The sequence below is a fragment of the Argiope bruennichi genome, chromosome X1, assembly GCF_947563725.1.
Source record: "Argiope bruennichi chromosome X1, qqArgBrue1.1, whole genome shotgun sequence".
Taxonomy (NCBI): domain Eukaryota; kingdom Metazoa; phylum Arthropoda; class Arachnida; order Araneae; family Araneidae; genus Argiope; species Argiope bruennichi.
In genome coordinates, this window is record NC_079162.1 from 128,151,953 (window position 1) to 128,179,863 (window position 27,911).

Genomic DNA, 27,911 nt, shown 5'->3' on the forward strand with positions numbered 1-27,911 from the left:
TGAAAACAGAATAAAAATAGATTAAACAAATACTAATTTAATTCACCTTAGATATTGATTTTTTATTTAAAAAGTGAAAAACACCAACTTGATACATTCACGGATTTATGAGTGATATTCAATAATATGCATCTGATAAAATACAAGTAATGCCATGATATACGATGTTCTATTTGTGTAAGGTGTTAAGCACATATTTTCCATAAAACATTCAAGGTCACTTGATATAACTCCAATAAATGTTAATCACCCCAATTTATCAAAATTAAATGAAAAAGCAAAATTCGGTTGTATATAGTGCCTTTTATATAAATTCATTCCCACATTCCATTTATTGGCAAAATAAATAACATGCATTACATTCATTTTCAGAGGTGTAATATTTGGGGAAGGATGAGATTATCCCCCTTCCATAAATAACTACTGGATATGGGAATTTCGAGCAGTCTTTATTTAATAATGCAAGCTCTGGGTATGCCATTTTTTTTTAAATCTTAATCTCTTTCGCTTTCCCTCTCCATATCTAAAATTATTTCATGGCCCATATATATTTTTATATTTCATTAACTCTATGCCTCTACTTTAAATTTACCTCGTTTGAATTTAACTTCATTTCAATGAAAAATGAGTATGTATTCATAAAAAATTTTGAAAACCTGATTCTCATCTCTGTAAGTTGTAACTCTGATTGATTCTATACATAAAATATTGATCCACCGCCCCCTTCTTTCTACATATAAAAAAATATTGATTTTCACTTCTCTCAAATCTTATTCTTTTTTCAAGTATTAAAAAATCTTTTATAATTATAATAGTTTCCCCTCCCCAAATCTTTGGGTTTTTTAAATTTAGCTTTTTAAGTGTAAAAAAATCTTTTATAAGACTGCAACGTAGTAAGTTTAATCCGTAACCCCCGTCAAACCAATAAATATTTTTTCGCACGCTTATGATATGACGTTTGAAACAACTGCATGCTTCTAACTATGCCACGCGTGTAGTTGCGGCTTTTTCTCTCTCCCCACCTACGATTATAATGGACTGTTCGTTCTCCTTGAGCGTCTCTTCGGCAGACATCTGCACTGCAGTATTGATTTATCTCTTTTGTACCAGTCAGTGCGTCTCGAAATCTTCGGCGGATCGCACGCTAATCTTAAACATGATGATACGCAATTGTTTTCTTCGTATCTTCAATTCATTCTTTATTTTCTCTTCATATTTCATTTTCACATTTTCTGTACGTATTTTCTCATCATTCTGCATTCAGACAATCAATACTTCTAAAGCGGTAAGTACCCCCAAGTTTTTTAATACTGAAGTCTATGATATTGGTTAGCCGAGGCTATTTATTTTATTTGAAATTTTTAATAATTTAGTGTTACAAATGCTAGGAATTTAAATAATTCAATTTCGTTTTATCGAAATATAGATTTTTGAGTATTCTAGAATCATTTGTATGACAAGTTTCATTTACATATATATCCCATGGCTAGCATATTAATTTTAAATGTTTTAATTATATTATCATATGGCTGCCATTATATGATTAAATTTGTGTAAGAACCTAAAGTTTTTTTTTATAATTTTCAATAACCAAGTGAAAATTGTTTTCTTTGAAACAAACCCAGATTCGTTGAAAAGGTTTTGGTATGATACTATGAAGCTGTTTGTTGTGCTTGTGTTTTACATAAAAAAGATTTTTTTTTTTTTTCTTCTGCAGATTGTTTTTGCATAATGTAACACTTACGCAAGAACTTAATCCATTTTTTCGTGAAACGAAATAACTCCTGCTCTTTAAATAAGTAATGTTTCAAATAGAGAATGTTAATGAAAGAATTTGAAACCGTTTATTGTGTATAGTATTATTGCACTTGTGTTGTCGATGCACAGTCCCAATATCCAAAGTATGTTTTTGAACTTCATGATTCTAGATACAATGGTCTACACTGTCAGTGTACTCAAAAACCCACAGATGTTTTCCTTTATTAATCACTTGTATCCACTGGGGTACAAAATCCTTAACTTTTTTGATTCACTAAGAATAATATCCAGTTCTAATTTTTTATATTGATTCTAGCATGAAAGTAATTTGGTTTTCAACTTCTGGAGTTGAAAAAATATGCCAAAGTAAATTTTTATCAAAAAAAAGTTTGCTATTTATATTTATTTTGTAAAAGTGGCTGCAATCAAAGTATTAAAGAAAAAAGATGACTTATGAATTCTTGATTTTATATACTATTGCAGAGATTCAAATGAAATTTCATTATTTATTAAAGTTTAATATAAAGCATAATCCAATCTCAAGGTTAAAATTTTTTCTTGTGTTATTTTTGTCTTAACGAGAAGCTTTTGTAATGGAAATTTAATTGAAATGGATACATTTAAGACAAGTGTACATAAAAGCCTAAAGATTTGCACTGGCTTGAAAATGGAGAAGAATGTACAGGTTATTCGTAAATTAATTCTTAATTTGGAGACTTTGATAACTAAAACTTTAAAAGTAATTAGTCAAATTTCACATGCAGATTAAAAACAGCATAGGAAGTTAAATTTTACGCAAAAAGTATTGGAAGCTGATATAATCTTAATACCAATAAAATTCTTTCTGGTTATATATGTATATGGACATGACTCACATCTCCTTTGAAACAACTGTATCAAAATCAACCAAATTTTGCACTCTTATTATATAAGACATGAAAAAGAAAGCTGTCAACTTTTCAAAGTATTCATTTATAAAATATTCATTATTCATTTATTAAATATTCATTTGATTAGAAATAACGTTATTTTTTTATATTGTCTCTACCAGTATTTTTTAAAATTTTTTTATTTCAGTATGCCTGGTGACATTACTGTTATTTGTCTTAAAGTAGTGGTTTACTAACGTTTAAAAGCTAGCTTAAGTAAATTGCTTAAATGGAGACAACTTTTATACTATTTTTATATTTGTAAACAAATGCTTAAATGGAGACAACTTTTATACTATTTTTATATTTGTGAACAAAATTTGTATAGCCAATATAAGAAATGATTAACTTACAATGAAAAATTTTTTTAATTTATGATTCAGTTGATATTTTAATCTTCATTAAAAGTAGACAATAAGAATTTTAGACAATAAATGGTATTTTGTCTAAAATTCTTTTGTCTTCTCTTGTATATTTTACTCAAAATTTTTATATTGAAAATATTATCCAAGAAAAGATTTTTATCCTAATGACATATATACGGAAGATCAGCAGATTGAATTGAAACTGTTGACGATGAGTCTAATGACCCTGATGTAATAAATTAAAAAGTTAGTTTCAGCAAGTTAGTTTTTTAATTTAACAGTTAGTTTCTGCAAGTACCATACTATATTTTTCATTCCTGTGTATGCATTTTGATTACTGGGACATTAATAAAATTTTGAATATTATGTTTTTTGTGTATTTTTGATCTATCATGTCTTCCTAAGTTTATAAATGAAAATTGGTTACATTCCATCATAAGTTTTAGCTGCAAAGGCCTACATACATTTCTAAAATTTCATGCATGAGAAAGTACAGATAGGTTAACCATTCATGGATGGTCCAAATTTGATAATTTAGTTTTGATGCTATATCCATGTACTGATATTTATCGATTTAGTTCTATTCTGTATTTATTTGTGTTAACATGTATTCAGACAGACAACATCCTCTGAAAGACTTCTTTCAAAATTTGTTAGGAAACTAGAAATTTGAAAAGAAATTTCATGCACTTAATTCAGATCTGTTATTACATTCAGATGGACAGACATAATTTCAAAAATGTGCTTTTATACTCATGGAATTGTGTAGCATGAAAATTCGTCAAGTTCTCCTGTTCGAATTATTTGATGATTGCACAATTTCTTCTTTGACTTTTTCTGAGATCTTAATTAATATTTCTTGATATTTTAAAATGGTACTTTTTAATCTTTTATCATCAATTTCAATAATAAAATTTTTTCTTCTTGAATCTGGTACACTCTGAGCTCCTGCAGATGCATTTAGCAGAGAAGCTGAGGCTGAAACGAAGGAAAATTAGAGTAAAATTCAAAATTTATAAATAAAAACACCATCTTGCTGTTTTTGGATATTTAACTATTTAGATAAAGGCAAGAAGACATAAAAGAAGTCTTTCCTTTACAGGCTGATTTATTTCTTAATCATTTTTACAGGACTTCATCACAAATAAATTATTTAATATTTTTGACCAAGAAATCATGAAAAAATAGTAAATTGTGAAAATGCGGTATAATCTATGCAAAATGAAGTCTAGTCTTCTTGTATGTAATTGCTTGCTTGATAATAAGATGCTATCTGATATCACCCCCCCCCCATAGATCGTTAAGTAATGGTATTTGTATTGTCGATCTGCACTGTTATTCTCTAATGATGGTTTATTAAATTGACATCCGTGGCCATGAGATATTTAATGAGGCATATTTGGGTAACTGAAAATGTATCCGATTATAAAAATTGTAAAGATAAAAAGGGGAATTGTTTAATCCTTCTCTGCAACCCAAACACTGAATGGATATCCAAAATAAAAGCATCGGGACTACATGTTTTAGTTTTCCTCCATCACAGATGGCAGCTCAGAGCTCGTTTGTTGGTGTAGCTATAGAAAAGCTATCAACTATAATTATTTCCCATGATATTGAATTATTTTTGGATATAAAAGTACTACTGATATATGAAAAACTAATACTTTGGTGATTGAAATTCAATTACTTTGAACTCTTTTGAGACTAATCAGTATAAATACGAAATTTTAATGAAATAAAATTTTGTTTAAGTAGGGGAGATTGGAAGCTGTTATTATTAGTAATGGGTTTCCCAAAATTAATGCATGATTTGAATTTGCCACTATTAGTGCAGTAAAGTGTTGGCAACCCAATTAAAAACCATTTGACAGCTGATAAGTTAGTAAAAATGGAACGTTACCCAATAGAACAACATATTAATGCAAGATTTGAATTAAATAAAAAAACACAGTTTTTTTTTCTTGAAATTGTTATATTTTTATTGAATCGTAAAGATAAGGTTATGCATGAAATAACACAAACGGGCAATTGGCCTCCACAGCTATGCTGGCACATACACACTCGTTACTCGAAATTTTCAATGATCATTTTGCATAAATGTAGCTGAATTTTGTTGATGCATCGTTGAATTCCTCCTTCGTGTTGTGGGCTTACTGGTATAGATCATTGATTTCAAATTACCCCTTAAAAAGAAATCCAATGGTATTAAATCACATGATCTAGGAGACCAATTCACAAATTTTTGAATTGTGGCCGCCAGACTTTTCATTATTTTTGAAACATTATTCAACGACGAATACACATTCTAGCGTGTAAGGCTCCATTTTTACTAAACCTAAACTGTCACCTGTCAAATGGTTTTCTTAATAATGTCTCTAATACTTTACTGCATGATTGGTGGCAAATACAAATCTTGCGTTAATTTTGGGACATCCTGTAGTAGTAAAAATTACTTAAGTTGTAATTGTTGGTATAAAATAGCTTTGACTCGAGTGTATTATTATGTATAACTTGACTGATTTGTCGATAGAAGAATGAATAAATAGCCGAAGTAAATGAGTTACAATTTTTATTTTATATTTTTTCATTACATTTTCCCGAATTGGAGGTTATTTCTAATATTTTCTTATCAGCATATATATATATATATATATATATGATTTTATGTTTGTTATTGCATTATTTTCTTTTAGTGGGTCACTATTTTATTTTAGTGATTAGTTTGAATTTGAGTGTTCCTGAACATTAAGGATAGAGAAAATCCATTTGTAATGAATCAAAATTTCTAATGTTATTGTGGAGTTGCTTCTAAGTAACTATTTGTGAAGAAAAAATAGCATTTCTTCAGCACTCTGCCAATATACACGGTATTTTTCTACTATAACTTTCTTTATTAAATCTGTGAAATCAGACTTGAGATAGTTAAAAGGACAATAGCCTCTCTAGAAGGCACATCATCTAGTTAAAAATATTAATTGAAATTATTTTTATTAACACTTGATTACTTGAACACTTGATTTTATAAAAAAATAAAACTTGTGTCACTGCTGTGGTTATAGCTATTATTTTCATTGCAAGGACACAGAGTGAAGTTCCCGCTGTATCCACAAGATTCGTAATCTCAATTTATTCCATTTATGCACTTGATGACTTTCTTATTAAATGTCAAATTAGATGTAACAACTGTAACTTCATTCTTGGTTGAAAGGAAATGGAGAGGGAGCAGCCACACTCTTCATCCCTGCTGAAATGCTTTTTATCTGGAAAATCGTGATGCATCTGAACACCAGAAAAGTGTATAACAATTGAATGCTAATGATAAAATTAACTTTTGAGTATCTCTCTATTAAAAGTGCTGAGAGAAGAGCCAAAGCATGCTATAAAGGCAGAAAATGAGTCTTTTGCAGGAATTATCAAAATTTTGATTTTAAAGTAAGCAAGAATTTGATGTTTTTGCCTTGGTAATTTTTTAAAATATTAGAGAAGAAATAATTTTCACACTGACAGAAAATACAAAGTTTACTTATATTATCACCCCGTTTTAAAGCAACACTAGGGCTATTTTAAGATGGACCTCGTAATTTTGAACCCTGATCAGATGACGATGATGGCACCTGAGCTCGCACCATATTTTCAATATTATATATTAAAAGAAACCTAACGATGAGTGTGATTCTACTAATGAACCTTATATGTATTATGAGTATATTTAATTCATTACACAAAATTTTTCAGATGTAAAGTGTTGAGAGAAATAATTTTAACTGTGTGAAGATATTGTATAAAAAGGCAATATTCAGAGTTAAATTTTAATATAAAGACTAACATTTTTAACAGCGAATTAATCTTATTGCAGGACAGGCTAGCCACTTACAGCTTCGCAGTTCAGCGAAGAAGTCGCCAAGAAAATAAAGGTAACTTCAATTCTTTAATTTACAATATACCAATTTAGTAAAATTTCTTATTTAAATACTAATGGTGAGGGAAATTGTCTTTTTGTCATTTATTATCAATTAATCAAGATTTTGAACTTATTGCTGAAGGTGGCTTAGAAGGGGGGGGGGGAATGAATAGTGATATAAATTGCACTTTGCCTTGAACAGAATCAATGGAATATACTTACTCATTTGAGAACAATTTGCAATCTTAAATTTCATTAATTATGGTGGTAATCTGTTCTAATAACATTAAAATATAAAACATGATAAATAATTCTTTAATAGAAATTTTAGGAACTTCTGTAAATTTAGGCATGTGTTGTAGTAAAATTTTTAATTAAAATCTAGAAACATTCCAAGTGTTGTGAAGGGAATTTCAGTGCTTTGTTTCCACCTCACAGGCAAGGTTGAAGTAGAGATAAATAATGATAGTTAGTTTCACGATTAAAAGTAATGCAAATTCTATTCTGAACTTCGATCTTAACTATTGTTTATATAGAGCTTGTTCTTCAAGGTTTTCCTCTTCTAATTTAATCCTCAAAGTCTCTTCTAAAGTAGTTTAATACGAAACATTTCCTTAGCTTTCTAAACTGTTTTACAAAACTTGAAATTACTTCTTAGCAGGACCTTCTCCCTCTCACAGAAGGCCAGATGAACTAAAATGAACAGAAATGAAGTCTTCTTAAATTTCTTTTATAATTGCACTAAACACGCCGAAGTTCTTTTTTTTTTTTTTTTAGCTGTGTGCTGTTACGAATTGCAGTATTGCTTACCAGCGCAGAAAGTCTGATAACAAAAGAGGGTTTCACAGATATCTCTAATTAATGCTGCATGGAGGAGTGTTAATGATCCACTGCCTTGGTGACTATTTGGCGATTTCTTACCGAGTTTGAAAACAAGTGTTCTCGAAAATGCAGTCATTTTTGCGATATATCTGTTAATAACAAAGATATGTCATCCTTCAAAATGTTTCGACGTTCTGTCACTAAATCTATGAAAGCGGAGGCAGAACAGTCAGAAGCGAGCAGACTGAATTCTACCATTGATGTATTGATTACTTAGCGAGTTCTCTGCCTGCTGTTGCCAATGTTAGAGATTTCTGCAAGTGTTTAGGTTTTGCTAGCCATCTCTGATTTAATTGTAGAATAAAGCATCGTTTTCTGTAGTTTCAGTTGTTGGACTTTACTCCTTACAAGTATTAGGTGGATTTTCCTTGAAAATATTATAGTTTCAAATAAAGTATTTGAAGTTTGGAACTTCGTTTTGCCTATTGTTTTTTTATGTCGTGTTTAGTTATCACCGTTAGTCGTCTATCCGCTTCTACTTGAATTTGAACTAAATTAATTCCTTTTTATCTCCGCTATGTAAATGTAACTCAATTGCCACTGGGGTTAATGATTCATTTGGAGTCGGCACATTTGGTTGGTTATAGTTTTCCTTTTAGGCATTCTTGAAAGTGAATTTTTGTTTTCTTAAGTGCTCTCTTACCTCGTGACTTCAGGATGAAACATCTTTTTAAAACTTGGTTTCGCCTTGTTTTGTGTATTGGAAAATTTTGGAATTTAATCCAAACTGTGATGCAAAACTTTTATTTTAGAGTGAAGATGGAAATTCCGTTAAGCCTTTTTTTTTGTTGAGATGTTTCGGTGCTCGAAGAGATGTACAAATAATTCCACCTGGCTGAGTACCTGTGTATTTTTTTCGCCCTGGCCAAATTTTTTGATGATTTCAGTCCACTTTGTGTGCAAAAAATTATTTTGTAAACGAATAAATTAAGTTAAGCAGTATCTTTAATACGAAGGCGATAGGTGTTTGCTTTGTTTCTTTCTATGATGCAAAATTCAGTTTTAAATATAGTTCTTTTTCCTCACATAAGTTTAAACCTCTCAATGAAATATAAACATAAATATGAGGATACAAGTCGTTAATCACTAAAGTAATTCTTGTTGATTTATTTGCATTTGATTTATGTGAGAAATTGTAAAGCGCCTTACTTGTATAGAATGTTCGATTTACAAATCCCCTTGTTCGAGAGAGACGAATCATCCCGAAAAGGAACAAATGAATCTTTACCATAGCAATGAAAGTTGGGATTTTTTGCATAGATCCATACAATTCCGTGTCCGATTTTTCTACTCTAGTAGTAGAATTGAAAAAACTGAAATGTGTTTTCAAATGTAGAATTAATTTAATTCTTATTTCAGAATTTAAATTTCTTTTTTATTATTATTATTATTTTGCTATCCAACCGCGTGAATAGGACAGATTGTATGGGTATGATTATTTTGAAAGTATTAACAGTGGGGTAGGTTTTCAAATTTGTTAACTTATGATTTTTATATATAGTTATAAAAAAAATTAACATGGTTAATTTAATATTTGAAATTTTAAGTTTGAATTGTGACATTTATTCATATAATTGCCTTTTTTCTCTCTTAAAGCGAAGCGTGTAAGAAGGAGGAAGAGGAGTGTCAAGAAAGGTACGTATAATTCAATTTTTTTTCTCTTATGAAAAATAGCATTAACGTAAATCTCACTGCTGAGAAGATAAATCAAAGGCTCCTTTTTGAGAGCGCCATATATTCATTTTTTGCTGTTGTTACTATAACGAAATAAGGAACAAATGTAGGAAAGTGTCTGGGACGACTAAAAAAATATAACAAAGCCACATCATCAAAGCGGACTCAAAAAATTATTAGGCTCATTCATATTATTTGAAACTGATTACTGATTATTTCTATATAACTGTATATATTTTACTCAGTAAAGAATCTATGTATCTATATCCGAGTGAAACATACTTAGATTGATAGATAAGATCATACATATGATTTATAAGAATAAGACAAAGGAATACCCACGAATAAGAAAAAGGAACCATTCGATATTTTAAATTTTGTCAGACAAAAAAAAAATTATGCAGAATAAGTGATTGATTTGTCAAGGAAACCACAGAATTACTTTCAAATCCCACATGAAATTAGTGGTTGCAATGCAGTATTTTATTGAATTAATTTTTTTTTAATTTCGCGGAATTACATTAGTTTTATTATCTATTAGTATAAATTTTTATAGAATGTATGGAAATAATTATAATTAATTGTTTAATAATTGTTAGAAATAATTCTAATTTAATTGTAAACCTTTTTTTAATACTGTTAAGAAAAATTGGTGTCAAATTCTGCTTTCACATACATAGGCGATAGAATTTTCAGTTAGTGTTTCTTCACTTTTTGAAAGTATTGACATTAAGGAACTAATTTTTTTTACAATTTAGCGTAAATAAAAATACGATGATTCAGACATTGGTTTGAATAAAGGATTTAAAATTAAATATGTATCACAAAAATGAATTTAAATTAAATGATTTAATGTCAGACATTCAAATCTCGGAGGAAACATTTGTATATAAAACAAATAATAAATCGGTCTCTAATAATTAGAAACATTTGCAAAAATATACTGAATTAAGAGCAAATAGAAATTTTAAAAATAATTTCAGTTTTTCTACTATGTTCCTTTTTACCTATGTTTTATTAGTTTAAAATGCAATAAAGAAATTGATTTCGTTTATGTAGAAAGCAGTTTTAGTTAGCTATTTGATGCTACAATAGAGCCCCCATAGCAATAAGATTTCATATGAACCTTGAAATACACAATTTTATGTTTTATAAGAATGTTTATTTACTATATAACATATTTTACAAAAACTATATGTGCGTTGTGTAATTTTCTATGATACCAGCTTTAATAATTTAATTTTTGACTGATATTATCGGAGAACTATAATTTTACAAATAATAAACAATAAAATCATGATAAATGTTTAATTGATTTGCAGGTGTGAGATTGGAAATATGCATTTAATCATATATTTTCAATATTTGTGTAGATATTATGCTTAATTTGTGTATTAAAAATTATATTACTTCAGTAGATTTTGCTACACTGTAAGCTGATAAAATTTCATTTTCTACTTACATTCCACGTATATTCTGCATTGAAATAAATTTTGTTCTATTTTATCCCTTTTACCCTTAAAACTATATGGCAGATCTGATTTAGTAGGTGATCATTTATACTTGTGTAAATTTTGAACTGTATTATTACATAAAGTAGTTTTCTATCAATTACAAATGGTACAAAAATGATTCTTTAAGACTCTCTCTCTCTCTGTATATATATATATATATATATGATACTCAAAATTTTGTAACATGCGACTTCCAACCAATGGGAAAGCGCATTTGAATGCTTAGTTTTGATAGTTTCTTTTTTTAATTAAGAATATTTTTAAAAAAAGATTTGAAATTCAAAACCTGGTTATTTCAGTTCGAATGATGACGTTATTTTTCATTAATAAGATTAATTTAATCATTGATATAAATTATTTTATATTTTAATCTTTTTACAGAAGGGCCTTCACAAAAAACATCTGTAAACACCCTAACAACGGGCCAAGTGGTTTCAGGTAATTCTTTTTTTAATATAAAGTGTAATAACATATGTAATGAGAATCACAAAAAATAAGCACAATTTCCTTTAAAGATTGAACTGAAACATTTACTTTCTATCACAAAGCTTCATTAAATGAACATCACACAAAAAAATAAACACTGATTCCTCTAAAGATTGAACTGAAACATTTACTTTCTATCTCAAAGCTTCATTAAATAAGCTAAATAAATTTTTGAAAATTGTTTTGGATATAGTGGAGATTGAAAATAAAAGGTTTTAAATTGTATGGCTCCCATACTAGAAAAGAAAATGTCAATTAGCAGTGTTTCTTTTACCTTCTGTTATGCGCATCCAAAGTTTCCCTTTTTATCTAAAAGAATTAGCAGAGATATGCCTACTTTTACTTGATTACTTGAGAGTTAATCACACATTTAGATGGGAAATTTATACAGTACAGAAACGGTCGTATGTAAATTTTTGTGCAGTTGAATTAGAGCCACAACAAGTCCTAAAAACAGAAAATCCATCACATGTTCAATCTTTTCTATCCGATGGGGAATTCATTCATTTCAAATTAACAAATAAATAAACATGGTGAATAGAGTATGGTATGGTAGAGATTGGTAAAAAATGGTTAATTACTCTTGATCAATTTGTCTGATTGGTATAAGGAGAGCGTACTGGCATGCAGAGCCAGCCTTCTCTGTAAAGAGGCCTAGATGAAAGAAACCATTTGGGGCCCTAGATTTTTTGTAAAGTAAGAAAAAAAGTTACAAAAACGAATGTACAATACTATTGTATGTTTATTTAATTCATGCTTTTGATTTTGCTATTATTACTTCAGAAAAATAATCATTTTTATTTCATCTAAAAATGTTAAATTTTGTTTTTAAATGTTGGATTAAAATTTTAATTTCTTGCTTAAATTAAAAGATGAGAGAAGGACAACTGTTTTTGCTTGAAATAGTTTATGGATAATGTTAATTTTGTACAATATTGTAAATCATATTTTTACACATAAAATAAATGGCATTTCTTGTATTTGAATCCAATAGACTTTTGGCTTTGAATACCGTTGCGTTATTGTTATTTGCATGAATACATTCTACTAGGGCTTTACAAATTTGTTCAAATTGTGTGTACACTGCTTTAACTGAATCTGTTTTGGCTTCCCAGAATAACACGTAATGGCATAAGGGTAATATTTAAATGTTTTTGTAGAATTTCCCATCATCATTTAGATTCATAAAATACGCAATTTAAAAGTTGCAGTATCCAAAATTTTACAATATATATAGCTGAAATTGACATCGCAAATTAATAAATAACAATGTGATAGGCAAGGGATATCAGTTTTATGAGGGTTTAGAGCAATTATTTTTGTTTATATATCTTTATATTTCCCTTTCACGTTTCTACCGTTGACGTATGCCTATCCTTTACAATTCATAATATTTAAATCAAGCTCATTTAATGACCGTTTAGTTAAAATTAAACGCTCATGGTCTTGAATTTCAGTTGACAGCTTTCACCAGTTATTATAGTCAGATATAAATCGTGAAGGTTGTTCATTTCCGCTTCTTTTGGAAAATAGTGCACAACAGAAACAAAATATCGGGTCCTGCGTTTTGAAATGAATTAACCAGTCGCGAACCCGCTTTCACCATTTGATATTTTTTTAAGTAGTACGTAGTGGAAAATAATCTACTTTCAGCCTTCTTAACAAAAAAAATCCTTTATGTTGTAAGGGTCCGGTTTTAACGCAAATTATTTCAAATTTAACAGTTATGATACTTCGCCGTAAACCTAGATCATTATATTCACTTGTTATAGTTAGCCATAAACCTAGAGCATTAAATTTACTTGTTATTTTTAGCCATAAACCTAGAGCATTATATTCACTTGTTATATTAATTGTTATTGTAATTTTCTGATTGAATAAACATATAATACTTCAATAAATTTCGCAGTTTCACTGTAAGACTGCGTAGTTTGTGCAAAACTTTCTTTTCCAGTTGAAGCTTGAATTGAACTTCTAAAGTCGGAGCAATTTCATTGTCAGAATTATTTCGTAGATAAGAAAACAGCTCTACATGTGACTTCTTAAAATTTAATTTTCCTACTTTTTTCTTTTCTTTTTTGAGACTCAGAGTGACATTTCCTTGGCATGAACTTGATTAGATCTAATATTAAACATTTTATGGAATAAATTATTAAGATATTTTATACAATTTAACCTGGTAGATGAGGTAAGTGTCCGTAAATCTACTCACCTTATGTTTGTAATATATTGCACACTTGCACTACACTGCAATATATCTATAAACTTAGTAATTTCCAAACTCGTCGATTGTTCCAATTAAATTTCTTACTCTCTTCTTTCCATCCCACTATTACTGTTCAGAACATTATTTTAGTTCTTGATCATGTTGGGGCCCCCTTGATCGTGGGGCCCAGGTGCATAGCATGTGCCGCATTCCTCAGACGCGCTCCTTTCTTTTCATTAGTTTAAAAATAAGTATTCGGACGATAACGTCTGGTTTACCATTTTTTCCATTTTTAATAATAAAAAAAATTATATTATGTAATCGTATAACAACATTGCAACATCTTTTCAGAACTTCCGTCCGATGTGGTGGACGCAGGCAGTGAAAGGGTGAGCCAACACCACACAGGTGAATACATTTAAAATTCTATCATTTTATATAAAACAACATCATGGTCTCCTTAAATAGCTCTTTATGTACTATGTTCATTCTCTTAATTTATATTTTCTTGAGTCATGATAATAGATATAAATAACGCTATTTTATTTTCAATTGATTACATTTATGTGGATGTAAAACTAGCAAAAACCGATAATACGTTAATTGCTGATAATGTGACTTTGGGAAATGCAGTTCAGGACCAAACCATACATATGTTCAGGACCAGCCATTGAAGAGATTCAAAACCCATATCTCGCTCATTACAAGATTAGTATATTTTTCTAAGAATTATGAATCATCTGAAGCAACCAACATGTTTTTCTATAAAGATACTGCAGATAGTAATTTTTTGACATTTGTAGGAACTCATGCAGGTAATGAAAAAAGAAATAGTTAACCCTTTAGAAAACCATTTTTTTATTGTCATGGTATATTGAAATACTTTTAGGATTGAAATTTGCTTAAGAAAAGTGATTCATTTTACCTTATTAGATAAATTTAACGTGATTTATTAATTATTTGTTTAATTAATAACTAAGTAATGACTCAATACATACAATTTTGTGTCAGATAAGTAACTGAAGCATCTAATTTTTTATCCTATTGATAAATTTCTCAGAACTTATGCCAACCTATATGACTTCAAAGATTAATGATTTTGATTTTAAGCAAGCTCTCCATTGTCATATAAAAGGTTAATAAAGAAAATTAAACTGAAAGAAAAGTATAATAAAGGCTTTCATGACATAAAAAAATGAAGAAAAATAATAATTAGGATAAAATATGGATACCTTTGTTTCGATTGGATATATTTTTTAATTATTATAAAAATTACATATACATATTGATTGTGAAAATTTTTGGATAAAAAATGCGACAGCGTGTTATTATGTATAATATCCCAAATGCTTTTAAAGTTTTAATGGACAGAGATAAACAATGGTCTGCCTACGCTGGTATGCGGCTATAAATTTCCTTTTATGTGGTCTCGCAATTGGCGCATACAATAAAAAAAATCATGCATACAAACAGATAGAAATTTTATGAAAAGTATTTTGAAAAAATCTTTTCATAAAATTGGTGAAAGAAAATCGTCTGCATTTCGCTGTGCAAATTATTTTTAAGAAAAATTGAAACGTCTAAATTATAGTTAAATGAAAGAAAATAAATCGTCTGAGAATTAATATGTTATTTTGAAAAATTATAATAAAGTTAACAATAAATTACTGGTATGTATTTATTTTGTATTTTAATTTTCACAAATAAAAATAACTGTCTGAACCTAAAAACAAAGAGTACTTGATGGTACCGCAAAAAAGCCCTAAACAGTCAAAAAGGGCCTAATATAAACATTATTGTACATTTTATATTTTAATAATTTATAACAAATTTTATTTGTATTTTGGTATATAGTCCTTATGCAGCGCGTTCAATTTTCAAATAAGTATAACTCACTTAATTTTAAACATACAAGTATGCATTTTTTTTTCTAATGATATTGTTTTATAAAAAAATTACTTTTTAATTGACTAAATTTGTTTAGAGGGGTCGCATAAAAATTTCAAAAAGTGTAACTTTTGAAAAATTAACTGAATTATTTTATTTACATGCTTTTATTTCATGCTTTATTTTCACCTACTTTGAAATTTACATTGCCCACTTATTACTAATAGGTAAATAATTAAAGCGCGTTTCAATCCTTTTGGGACAACCTGGGTATTACTGAAATAATTCGGTCTCTCCAGAAAATAATTTAAATTAACAGGACAGAATTACGATATTAAAAAAAGCAATAAAAACGCAAGAGATCCGAATAATAATCACAAAATTTCATTTGATTTAGTTCTAATAGATTTGAAATCTAAAATGGTTGAATTACAAAAAAAAGTCTTATTTCGATTGATTTCGATAGGAGTTAAAATTGTAAGAATTGTTAAAAATCCGGTGAATAACTTGAATGTCATCAATAAACTATATTAGACATTTAATCCCTTTAGGGGAAAAAAACATTTATTTTAAAAGAAAAATTTATGACGGGAAGAGTATTCCTTTAAAACATGTTCCAAATCCTCAAAAAAAAAAAATTTTTTTTTAATGCCAGTCCCAAACAATATGTCGATAAAAATCAAAACAAATAATAATAATAAACAGATTATCTTTTAACGAATGATCATGATGGACATTATGTAGAATATAAAATTTCTAGACTACTATAAAGGATTTTCAAAGTCAAATTCAGCTTTTAAAGCGGCTATAATCGAGATGATTGTACAGTCGATTTTAAGGTATTCATTTCTACTTCATTAATTCCTGAATAAGACTGTAATGTTAATGAAAATTGCAGTCTATTTTAGATGAAATCATTATAAATATCAATAAATAAATGCTTCATCAATTACAAATGTCAATCCTTGAATTGATATATAACTCGATAAAGATAAGGATTTGATATATTGGAGGAAATAAATCATTTTATCATTACTAATACGCTACACATGATTAAGAGTTTTCCCCTAGACATAATATCTAATAACCCCTTAGGATCGGCTTGATTGAAAACTTACTTTTATATTCAGAAATTATCTGACGAAGATTTATAAAAAACTTTCCCTAATAAATAGACATGACAAATAAAAAGTGAAGAATTTTCTGAAACTCCTGGTCTATCAGAAATTTGATTAAAATATTAAGATGTTAATAGGAAATTAATTTATTAAAATCGGAAATTATCGGAAGATTTTATAAGATAATTTCAAGATAAAATCAACTGGACAGCTTATCAAGAGCTGTCCGAAAAATTCATTTCTGATAATGAAAATTTAAAGAAATTTCATTTGATCGATGATCATAAAGTTCACTGGAAATCTTTCTCAATATCAAATATTAAATTATGTGTTTATAATTGAAAACTTTTGGAAATTAGATATGAATTTGATTTCTATGCATCAAAAAAAATTGAGTATAAATACAATCGGAAAAAGTAACAAATACACTCAATGGTTGAAAGTGAATTTTGAGAAGGAATTAGCTGAAAAAATATACAAAAGAGCTCAATTTTGTCAATATTTATAGTTAATTTAATTTTGTCAAGATAGTCATTGTATATTTGAGTTATCAAGTTTATATGTTTTTGGAAATACAGACCGACAGGCAGTAAATTCCTTGTTGGACGTGGCTCAAAATTTGAAAGCTGTCTAGACTATAGATGCTAAATCTGTGTACCGAATCTTATCTATCTAGCTCCCTTCATTTCTTAGTTATTGTGTTTTATTCGAATGGCCAGACAGATATACTTCTTCTGTACGGATTTTACTCAAAATTTGATAGAAATGTACAAATTTGGTGTGAAGACAGTGTACTAAATTTCACCCGTCTAGTTCAAAGCATTTTTAAGTTATCTTTGTCACAAAAAGACAGATTGACATTTTCTAACAATGTGTTTCTCGATCTCGGGGGGGGGGGGGTCTTAAACTTGGATATTCGTCAAAATCTTGTTTGAATTTTTTAACGAATTACTATACCTTCTTAATACTACGTATACAGAAAGTAAAAACTCTTATTAATGAATAGATCACTATTTAATTGGTATATGAGAAATGAATCAGTGTTATACCAGAAATCAATGAATTAACAAGAAAATTTGATGTTTTATATTATCATTTTCTTAAGTGTAATGATGATAGAATTGTAGATTTATTTTCAGAATGTTTGTAGAAATGTATAAAACAACAAGAGAAGATGAAAGTATTCAGAAGCAAGGTTTGCAAGTTTAATATAATTTAAATGAAAAAAAAATTAATTCACTTTCTGAAATGATTAACTTTTTATAAAATAAATAAACGCATCTTCCATAAACGGGTTTTTCTTTTCGCATTTTTTTGGAAAAAAAAAGTATAACTCAGTTTAAAAAGTAGTATTTTTCATGTTTTTGCATTTTGGGACAGCTTGAAATGTTCGCTTGAAAACTGAACAAAAATTGTCAAAAATTACATAAAAATGTATAAAATTTTTTGTTAATTTCTCATTTAAAAAATATTTTTTCAATATCGGTTTTGATTTTGAAGCTGCAAAATATCGGTAAAATTTGCAAATTGTCCGAGAGTATTCCCCATATATTACTGATACATCTGTTGGTTGTCTCTTGGTCTGCACTTTCGCATACATGCAAACTCAGTGATTTAAATCAATGAAATTCGGTATGTTATGTGACTACAAATGTAGTTTCTGGTCAAATTTTGGTGTCAATTCGCCGCCATAGTCTCGAGACAGATTCTGTAAAAAATGCTACCATACCATTGATTTGTATTTCGTAACAATCGTTCAGCAATGTCATGCAAAATATATTCGCTGCATTACTCAAGGTCGCCTATTTTATGCGAAGTAAAAAGGATAAAACCTTTAGTGGAGAGTATTTCAGAATGTTTCAGGGAGATTATTGCAGCTGGTTTTAATCATTTGTTTTTAGCGCCCCATGGAATTAATTCTTTTATTCAACGTCTTGAATTTTTCTTCACATTTTAGCATAAAAAAGCGTAATTAAAAAAAAAATTCTATTTATTCGTTCACTCATTAGATCATTATGAACTATTCTAGATTTTCTTATTTATAGTTGCTTCGCTTCCGTCAGAAAGCCTGCTGCTAGGAAAAATTTCGTGGTTCATTGGTTGATTAAGTGCATTCATAATATACCATCTTTATTGAAACTACGTGGAATTGAAATGGAATTCACTAGTAACTGAAATGAAGAAAAATATGTTGAAGGAAATTTTGATCATTCAGCAAAGTAGTTTCCTTTTTAGTACTCATTTTGTATAATCAGTTGTTGCCAAGGCTTTATAAAATACTACTAAATTCTTATTATACTGCTACGGCGACTCAAAAAGTTGTTCATTACTTTAGTGAAGCATAATATAAAACATAAACTTTATTGATTCTCAAGATTAAATTTTTTATTCACGCATATATATATATATATATATATATATATATATATATATATAAGGGAAGATTTTATTAAGCAAGTTTATTTAAAATGGATACTTACAAGACTGCATAAAGTGTATATAAAACCCTAAAGATTTGCACTAGCATGAAAGTTACAGGCTTTACATAAAGTAACTCCCTTTTTTAAAGACATATGCATCTAAATCTATTCAGAGAAATGAAGCCAAATTTCATGCTTAGAATGCGAAAAGCATAATGAGCTAACTTTAGCTGATGTAGTCTTATTATAAATAAAAATCATTGTGGCTATGTATATGTTACGGCCAAAGCCCGAAATCGGCCAGTTCTAGAATTGGCCGGCCAATTCGCGATCTGGCCAACGTTGCTGTAAACTTACCGGCCAATGTCCGATCTTTTCTTGATTTCGGGCTTTGGCCGGCCAATTCGCGAAATGGTTTGGGACGATCGGCCAAAGTAGGAAGAAAGGAATCAAGAGCAGATTGTTTTACACCCTGTTAAAAATGCAATATTTAAAAATGAGTATTTCTGTGTACTGCTTTTTTTTTAAGTACAATTGTTTCAGAAACGAGTTCAAATATAAGTGACATCTCTGAGTTAAAAATAAGCTTGTAATATATAAAAATATGATCTCGTATTATTCTGTTCTCATATTAAAGCCATAATAGAAATTATTCAGTGAACGTATATTCTGTAACAACGTGATAGCGTGAAGATTAGATTTGCGCCCTTCAATATGAACGAATTATATCTTGAGCAAAGGCGCTGCGTATCGTTTATGAATACAAAGGCAAATTGAGTATTCAGTTTTCAACTACCTTTAAGGGTGATCCTTAGTCTTTTTCTGCTCCATGGACCTACTGTTAAAGATCCCAGATCATATTGTCTCCCGAAATATCGCTTCAACAAATATGATATTTTTTGCAAAGGCAAATAGCAAAAATAAGGGCTAATTAAAACAAATATGAAGGATAAATAGTTTTGTTATTAACATCATTTAAAGACATTTCTTTGTTGGCGCCATCTGTCGAATTTCACCTACAACATGCCCTTATTTATATTTTATACATGAATATCATTATATTTATTTAACACTAGTCGCCTTTGGTGACCAGCCGGTTCACCAGTATTAATGATAGCTAAAATTTTCAATTAATGTAACTTGTTCTCTTAGTAGCTTTTTCTGCAAAATATTTTTGAGCTTGATATTTTGGTAGTTATATGATTCAGTCGTACTTTTATGTAGGCTTTAAACAGTTAGTTCTGTTTCATTGTACTACTTTCTCTAATGTACTGTCAGCATCCATAAAATTTTTACTTTAAATTAAAGTGGAAATGTTAAACTGCAATCAATATAAAAGCTTTTTATATTGAAGCTTTTATAATTGTGTGTTTTATTATATTATATTTTATTTGTTTATTTTTTAAATAGGAAAATTGAAATCAGAGTCGTTCGGCAGTGAAATTATATGTGCACTGCAGAATAATTTATATATCTTAAAGAATTATTCAACAAAAATTTCTCTGATTCATCGTAAAATTAATTTTTTACTTTCAAAAGGACGATGCAAATAAAAATATTTTATTTTATTTCAGTCAATAAATGAACTTATGAAATAAGTACGAATTTTAAATTTTACACAATCCTTTGATGCCAAGAAATCATATTCTGCGAAATACTCTTGACACCAACTTTTAAATAAATAAATAAACGTCCTTATCTTCTGAGATGAATCTGACTGATTTATGAAGTATTTATGCATCAGTTTTAGAACAATCAACATTTTTATAATCGCAGGCCAATCACTATCGAGAAATCCTGCAGAGGATTAGCGTATCTTCATTGAGACAGTCGGTGAAGTAGTCTAAAATCGCCAGTTTTTATAGAAGAGTGATATTGAAATATCATAAATCAGCCAGTTTTAGTGACTGATTTAGTTGGTTGGAGTTCAACAATTTTTATTAAAAATATTGGTGTCTCAAGAATATTTTGTTAAATATGATTCAAAGGGCAGAGGACCGATGTAAAAATTTAAAATTCCTGATTCATCGGAGCATTTATTGACTAAAGTTATATTAAATATAATTATTTAGTTCCTTTAGACCATTTTGTTAGCAAATGTATGCCCCAAATTAGCTGATTATAATGATTATCCTAAGTATATTAAACTATGTTTGCCTTAAATTAAAATGTATTATAGAATTAATAATATAGGTATTGTCAAAGCTCATAAAAACTTTTCTTCCTTTTAATTTTCAGAAAATATCTTATTTCATTTTTTTTTTCATTTTATACAGACACCTGCCGAAAATTACAATTTTGTTTATTAAATTTGCAATAATAGTTGATTTATTTTTTAATTTAAACTTCTATCAATGTGATGGCAACACGTTGATAAAAGCTATTTTTTTAAAATTTGACGTGCTCAATCTAAGCATAATTTATAAATTAAATTTTAAGCTTTAATTTAAAAAAAGCTTTAATTTAATGCAAAAATCGATTTTGTGCTCTAATATTTTCTGGTTATAGCGACAAAACGCCGAAATTACGCTTAATTTTTAATTAAAATTCTAATTAAAAATTTTAAAAAATCGCTCCACTGTGCACATTTCCGACTTCCAAGGTGCCATATTTGATAACTGTATGTCAAATGGTTTGGACTGTAGAGCGCCAACACCCACAAACACACATTGAGCTTTATTTATAAGTATAGATTATCACATCGGGCTTTGGTCAAAGATTCTCGGCCACTTCGCGAAATGGCCAGCCAAAGTAGAAAATACAATATTAAGTGCAAGTATTTCGGACTTTGGCCAAACCTCTTGGCCAGTTCGCGAATTGGCTACTGGCTGTACTTCGGGCTTTGGCCGTAACATATATATCTATGTTCCACATCTCCATTTTAATGACTTTCACCTAATTCACCTAAATTTTGCGCACTTATAAGACATGAAAAAGAATACTGATAATTTATCGAAATACACAAATTAAATCTTAAAATGATTAAAAATTTGTTAATTTTTACACTGTTATTTTATTACGTGTCTTGATATCTTGTATTGGTCTTAAAATAGTGATTAACCCTGCTTAAAAGTTAGTTTAAGTAAATCGCTCAAACGAAGAAACTTTGTTATATTACTATAGTACAGGGTGCCCCACAATGTATGCAGTGTCTAATAAATATATTTACAGATTCAGATAGAACACACCAGAACGAATATTTTGATGTCTAACACGTTGTGTCTTCGAATATAGCATCATAGTCTAATTAAAGTGAGAAGCTTGTGATCATAATATTCATTTTGACGTGTTTTATCCGAATCTGTAAATATTATATGCTTAATACTTAATAGGACACCTTGTATTTGTGAACAAAATTTGCAGTGGTAATATAACAATCAATATTTTATAGAGAGAATTTGCCACTGAAAATTTTTAAAAAATGTTTGATTCAACAGATATTTTAATATATATATATACAATATGTAATGATATTTTAAAATCTAATTTAAACTCAATTAATTTCCTAACTTTCAGTTTAGTTTAGCCCATATCAATTTCATTCTAAAATATTCTCTTATTTCCTGATGCCATTCCACTTTTTCTATTTAATTAATTCAACACGAGTTCTAAAATTGCTAAATCGGCTAAAAGCCGATAAGTTCCCACGCTCCGAGTGAAGGGATAAAAACTGCCCAGTCAAGCACATTCCTTTTAAAAGATCCCTGTGTTGTTTCCCTTGTCTAAATCGCCACGTGTTGGAAATCCCTATTAAAATCTCACAGTATATATTCACAGGATTATTACACATTTTCATTAGCTTTTCCTCATTACCTTTTGTATCTTTCTGTGTTGTGCTCGTCGCTTCTGCTTGTACAAAAAAAATCATGCCTTTCGGAATGGAACTAAAACGAAGTTAAAAATTCAAAGTGTCTTCTCTGACTTCGGCCACGACTCTTCTTCAATAATTATATATATAATATAGTTAATTAATCAGTTAATTTCTGCAAGTTATGTACTGTATTATTTGTTCCTGTAGAAGCATTTTGATTGTTCGAACATTAATGAAATTTTGCATGTTACGTTTCCTATGTATTAATTGTGATCGATGTCTTCCAAAGTTTATAAATGAAAATTGATTACATTCTTTAATTAAATTTAAATTCAGTTGCCTTCAAACAGGTTAGTTATTTTCTGTTGAAGATTTATAATTACGATTTTATATTTTGAACTGTCTCTTTTAGATGATGGTGACCATATTGAGAGCTCACCAGTGCCTTCCCCCACACCTTTGGACTACACACCCGGGTCCCTCGTATGGGCCAAACTGTTTGGACATCCTTAGTAATTTCTATTTTCTTTTTCCGAAACTTAAAGCCGACTAGATAGAACTAAATCCAAAATTCTGGGAAAGGCCATATCTATATGTATTTGTATTGTCCATAAATGAATGAAAAAAATCTAATACAAACATTCGTACCCCATCCCCTTTCTTTCGACTAGCACATGCAAACATATGCTATCCGCAATATTTTAAAGAAACCTGACATACTGCGGATAGCATGCGTTTGCATGTGCTAGTTGAAGGAAGGGGGGGGGGGGCGAATGTTTGTATTAGTGTGCGTCTAAAGTGTTTCATTATTCCTATTTTTTTTTTTTTTTCATTCATTTATGGACAATACAAATAAATATAGATAAGGCCTTTCCCAGAATCTTGCATTCAGTTCTATCCAGTCGGCTTGATGTTTGGCAACATAGAGTGATCATTCAATAATCTTTAAAATGTTGTGTTATTAAAAATTTCTAGGAATATTTTCTTATTTTAAATCAATTATCAGTTTTCGGAAAACTTTAGCAATATGATCGATGTACGATCGTTTCCAAACGATATTATTTGAAATGTTTCTAAAAATCGTAAAATTTTGATATTCTACCACAAACAAATTGTGTTTATTTAGTCATCAGATCAATTAACTTCGGCCCTTAGATATTTTCGAAAAGAATCCGATAATACCCTTTAACTCCCTGTCCCCGTTAAAAAATGAATTTTTACTGGCGATTTTCAATTTTCTAAAGAGAGCAAAAAACTTTATAAAATCGTCAGAAATCTTTGCACAATATTATCCTGAATATCTTCTCTATTTCTGTATTCTCATAATCTTACCGAGCAGAATTTCCCATAAAGCCTCTATATATCGATGTAATACGAATTGCGACATCGCAAAAGTGTAGAGGTAGCGTCCGGACATAAGAAATCGGGTGATTGCACAAATGACTCGATTTACTGTCCAGAATAGAGAAAAACACTATTTAGACCATTTTCTTTAAGACCACGCTCTTATTTATATTCAATCAGTGTTCGAACGAACATAGATAAATTTTTAAATATTTTCGAATTAACTTTTTTAAAAATAAACGTCTAGTTAAAAATCTTGACAATTTGAGCAATATAACTTATAATTTTACAGCTGGCCGGCGATAATTGAGGCAGATCCAGACCTCGGAGAATTCCACCAACAAAAGGGGTCTAACCAGGTATGTTCATTAAAAATCTTGGATTTCGATAGGATAGACCTTTATGAATTTTAGAATAAATTTTTATGTTTGTATTAAGAGGGATGTGATTGGAGATGTAGAATCATTTCTTTATCTTATGTTCTTCCTTCAATATGCATTAGGTTAATATATTATTAGATGAAATTATTAGAGTGTTCAAATCATAATTAACTAGATTTTGGAGGTATTAAAAAAAGGAAATTCAGATTGGTGATAGAACCAGGAAATCAGTAATATCAGGGAATAGTCGGAAAATTTTTCCAATCAGAAAATATAAGTGGCAATCATAAATATGTAAAAATATCCAAGTCCGGAAAAATTGCCGACGAGAATGTTATTATCTATAAATTAGTACCTTATATCTAGCCTGATTTATAATAATAAATGAAATTAATAAAGACTTTTATAAAAGCATAAGTTCTTGATTAGAGCAATTGATTTATTATAGTTAGTTTAAAGAGTCATATTTTGGCCATTTCTCTTATTTAAATCTTAGTAAAAATATTTTATTAGATCTGTATTATTATATCTTCCTATGCTGCAACATAACGGATGCAAAGAGCACTCATTAGTTATTGACCTATTCATTTTGAGCAAAGGCTAGAATAACCTTTCTTCTTTATTGTGTCGCTAAAGTCATTTTAATGTTACTTAGAATTATTTTGCAGTATTAGAAACAAAGTAATTTCCAGTATTTTTTATGTATAAGAAATGCAATACACAGTTTTAAAATATTTTTTTAGGATGTTAGTTCCATTGTTTGTTTGTTTTTGTTTTTTTTAAATTTCATTAAAAATATAATACTTTTTGTTGGTAAAACTATTTTCAATAATACTAGTAAACCTTATTTTCAGGAATACCATGTAGTGTTCCTGGATAAACCACCATCCAGGTCTTGGATACGTTCTGCTTATATTAGATCCTACGACGTTTCTCCTCCGGTATGTTATACTTCTTATGATTGAATCTTTTGAATTATAAATAACCGGTAATATATGAATACCGGTGAATATATGACCGGTTTTGTCACCCAGAACATTTCTCGTCTATTCTCTAAAAAATGTACTTGTGTATCAACCGTATGCTTTGGGTGAACAATAGTTACGAAAGATCCTGTTATCGTGCCATCTTTGGAAAATAATCACTGTGAAGCGGTTAATACACATGTACCAGAAAAATAAATATAAATTTTGGCGTTTTTCCAAGATTAGCTGAAATCAGTTTGACACGGAACTATTAACTGTAGTCAAAAGTTCACATACCGAATGTCATTTAATCATTACGCGTAAATGTATTGTTTACATTTTTGCGTCCCTTTAAATTCCCACTCCCGGTTACAAAAAATTAACTTATGGTTTATTAATTAGGCTGTAACTTTGCTTCTAATTAACGTAAAAACAAAAATGAAACAGTTCTGGATTCGTTAATATAAATGTATGGACTATAAAATGAGCACATAATAAAAATTTCGATAATTTTCACGGAAACGCTGATTTTAGGGTAGGCACATACCTTAAAATTTACATTGAAGGGGAAATAAGACTGTGATAATGGAAATGACGCAATCTTGTTTGAATTCTCGATTAAAACCTGCAAGAATTGTCTCACCATAACTTTCTCGCATACTCTCTAATAAACATGTTATGCTATAGAACGCCTTACATGACATTGGTGTACAATAGTTAGAAAATATTAAATTTGACGTGAATTAATCATCTTTACTGAATCTGTCTTGCCATCCTTAGCGAATTATTTGGCGATTAATCCTTGACAGTTAATAGTACCAGAAAATAGAATTTGTGTTTTAGACGCGCTTTCCTCAACCGACTGAAACAAAAATACGACAGAAAACTGTTCTTGTAGTAATAAAATCCCATATCTAATTTGCTATATTTAAATCATTGTGTATTTGAGTTATAAAGTTTATATGTTTTCGGAAGTACAGACCGAGAGACAGTAAAGGCCGTTTAGTTTTAAAAAGAGATTTCAAGGCTTTGAGAATTATATGGAAAGTATCCGTCCCATTGATATTTTCGAAAAAATCTCTTGTTTCTGATTGTCAGTCTTTTGGTGAATTTGTCACAAATTGTTAATACCTACAAGTCTACAACTCTTGTAATAAAACCTTATATTGCATTTCTTTCTGATAGTTTTTGAAATCTTTTAGTCATTCTTTTCACATGTACACAAGAGGTCCTTCTGTAAGTAGGTTTCATTCAGGACTTATACACACAGCTTAGGTGTAAAATCCTAATATCTTGTAAGCCATTCCATATCTGTGCTACTGTGTTCACAAAGCGAGGCCGATGGTAGAAATTATTCAGAATATGTTTTTTTTTTTTTTTTTTTTTTTTTTCAGGCTGTAAAGTGAAAATTTATCAAAGTGTTGTGATTGAATGTTTTCATTTTTACAAAACTTTTTCGTTATATTCTTCGTATATGAGAAATTAACAAATGACTTTATCAAACTGATTTTTAAGATGTAAAGATTTGGATGCCTTCTGTACTAATCATATGACTTTCTGGTACAATATGTGACGTGCTTTTCCTCTTTCATTTAATTAAAATTTTCATTAGTTTAAATTTAAATTTTAAAACTTCCGATTATTTAATTCTAGTTTATATTTATCTTAATTTGAGTAGAGAAAGAAATAAATTCATCACTAGAAATGCATATAAAGAATAATCCTCTAAAACATTACTTGTATTTATGTTATATTGAAGGCACAGAATTAATGAACCTCTTTTCTTTTCTTTAACAAGATGACATGTTAATTCCTGGGAAGGTGTGACTTTTCGAGTGTATGATATGATCTGGCAATGCAAATGTGATACTGGCAATGGTAATGTAGAGGTGGATTGATTGTAAACGTAATCCATCTCTTCGTTGCCATTTCATAGTGTTTCACACACCTACAATCATTGAGAGGAAGTATCTTCATCTACATCTGCCATATTTTTAATTAGTTACTAATTTTGAAACTTTTTATTTTCATCATTTTATCTGCTTAATTAACATCCTTCAGAAACTTGTATTTCTTCCCTTCATTGTACTTTTCAAATCATCTATATTATTCTAAAAATTCAAGAATATGGATTGTAAATACTTGAAGTTCATTAATGTTTGTCATTTAATCTTCTGCATGAAATAATATTGAAACTTCTTTTTGCATTAGAAACCCCTAATAATTTGGTGTTAAAAATGTGAATGTGTGAAAATGTTAAAAATGTTTCAT

The 27,911-nt window shown here is 29.1% G+C and overlaps 1 protein-coding gene across 1 annotated transcript; it reads left to right on the plus strand.

Moving 5' to 3' along the window:
* Positions 1-1,077: 1,077 nt before the first annotated feature.
* On the plus strand, positions 1,078-25,885 carry LOC129958956 (histone-lysine N-methyltransferase NSD2-like). The gene is made up of 8 exons (XM_056071712.1): positions 1,078-1,285; positions 6,909-6,966; positions 9,432-9,470; positions 11,405-11,461; positions 14,067-14,123; positions 23,364-23,463; positions 24,588-24,654; positions 25,530-25,885. Exons 1-8 carry the CDS (start codon positions 1,157-1,159, stop codon positions 25,638-25,640), a joined length of 618 nt encoding a protein of 205 aa, XP_055927687.1. The 5' UTR covers positions 1,078-1,156; the 3' UTR covers positions 25,641-25,885.
* Positions 25,886-27,911: the final 2,026 nt, after the last annotated feature.

Bases quoted from the DNA above. Each gene is read 5' to 3' on its own strand.
- LOC129958956 (XM_056071712.1), top strand. From the start codon at position 1,157: ATGATGATACGCAATTGTTTTCTTCGTATCTTCAATTCATTCTTTATT. The intron at 1,286-6,908 runs GTAAGTACCCCC...ATCTTATTGCAG, and splicing joins CAATCAATACTTCTAAAGCG to GACAGGCTAGCCACTTACAG. The intron at 9,471-11,404 runs GTACGTATAATT...ATCTTTTTACAG, and splicing joins GAAGAGGAGTGTCAAGAAAG to AAGGGCCTTCACAAAAAACA.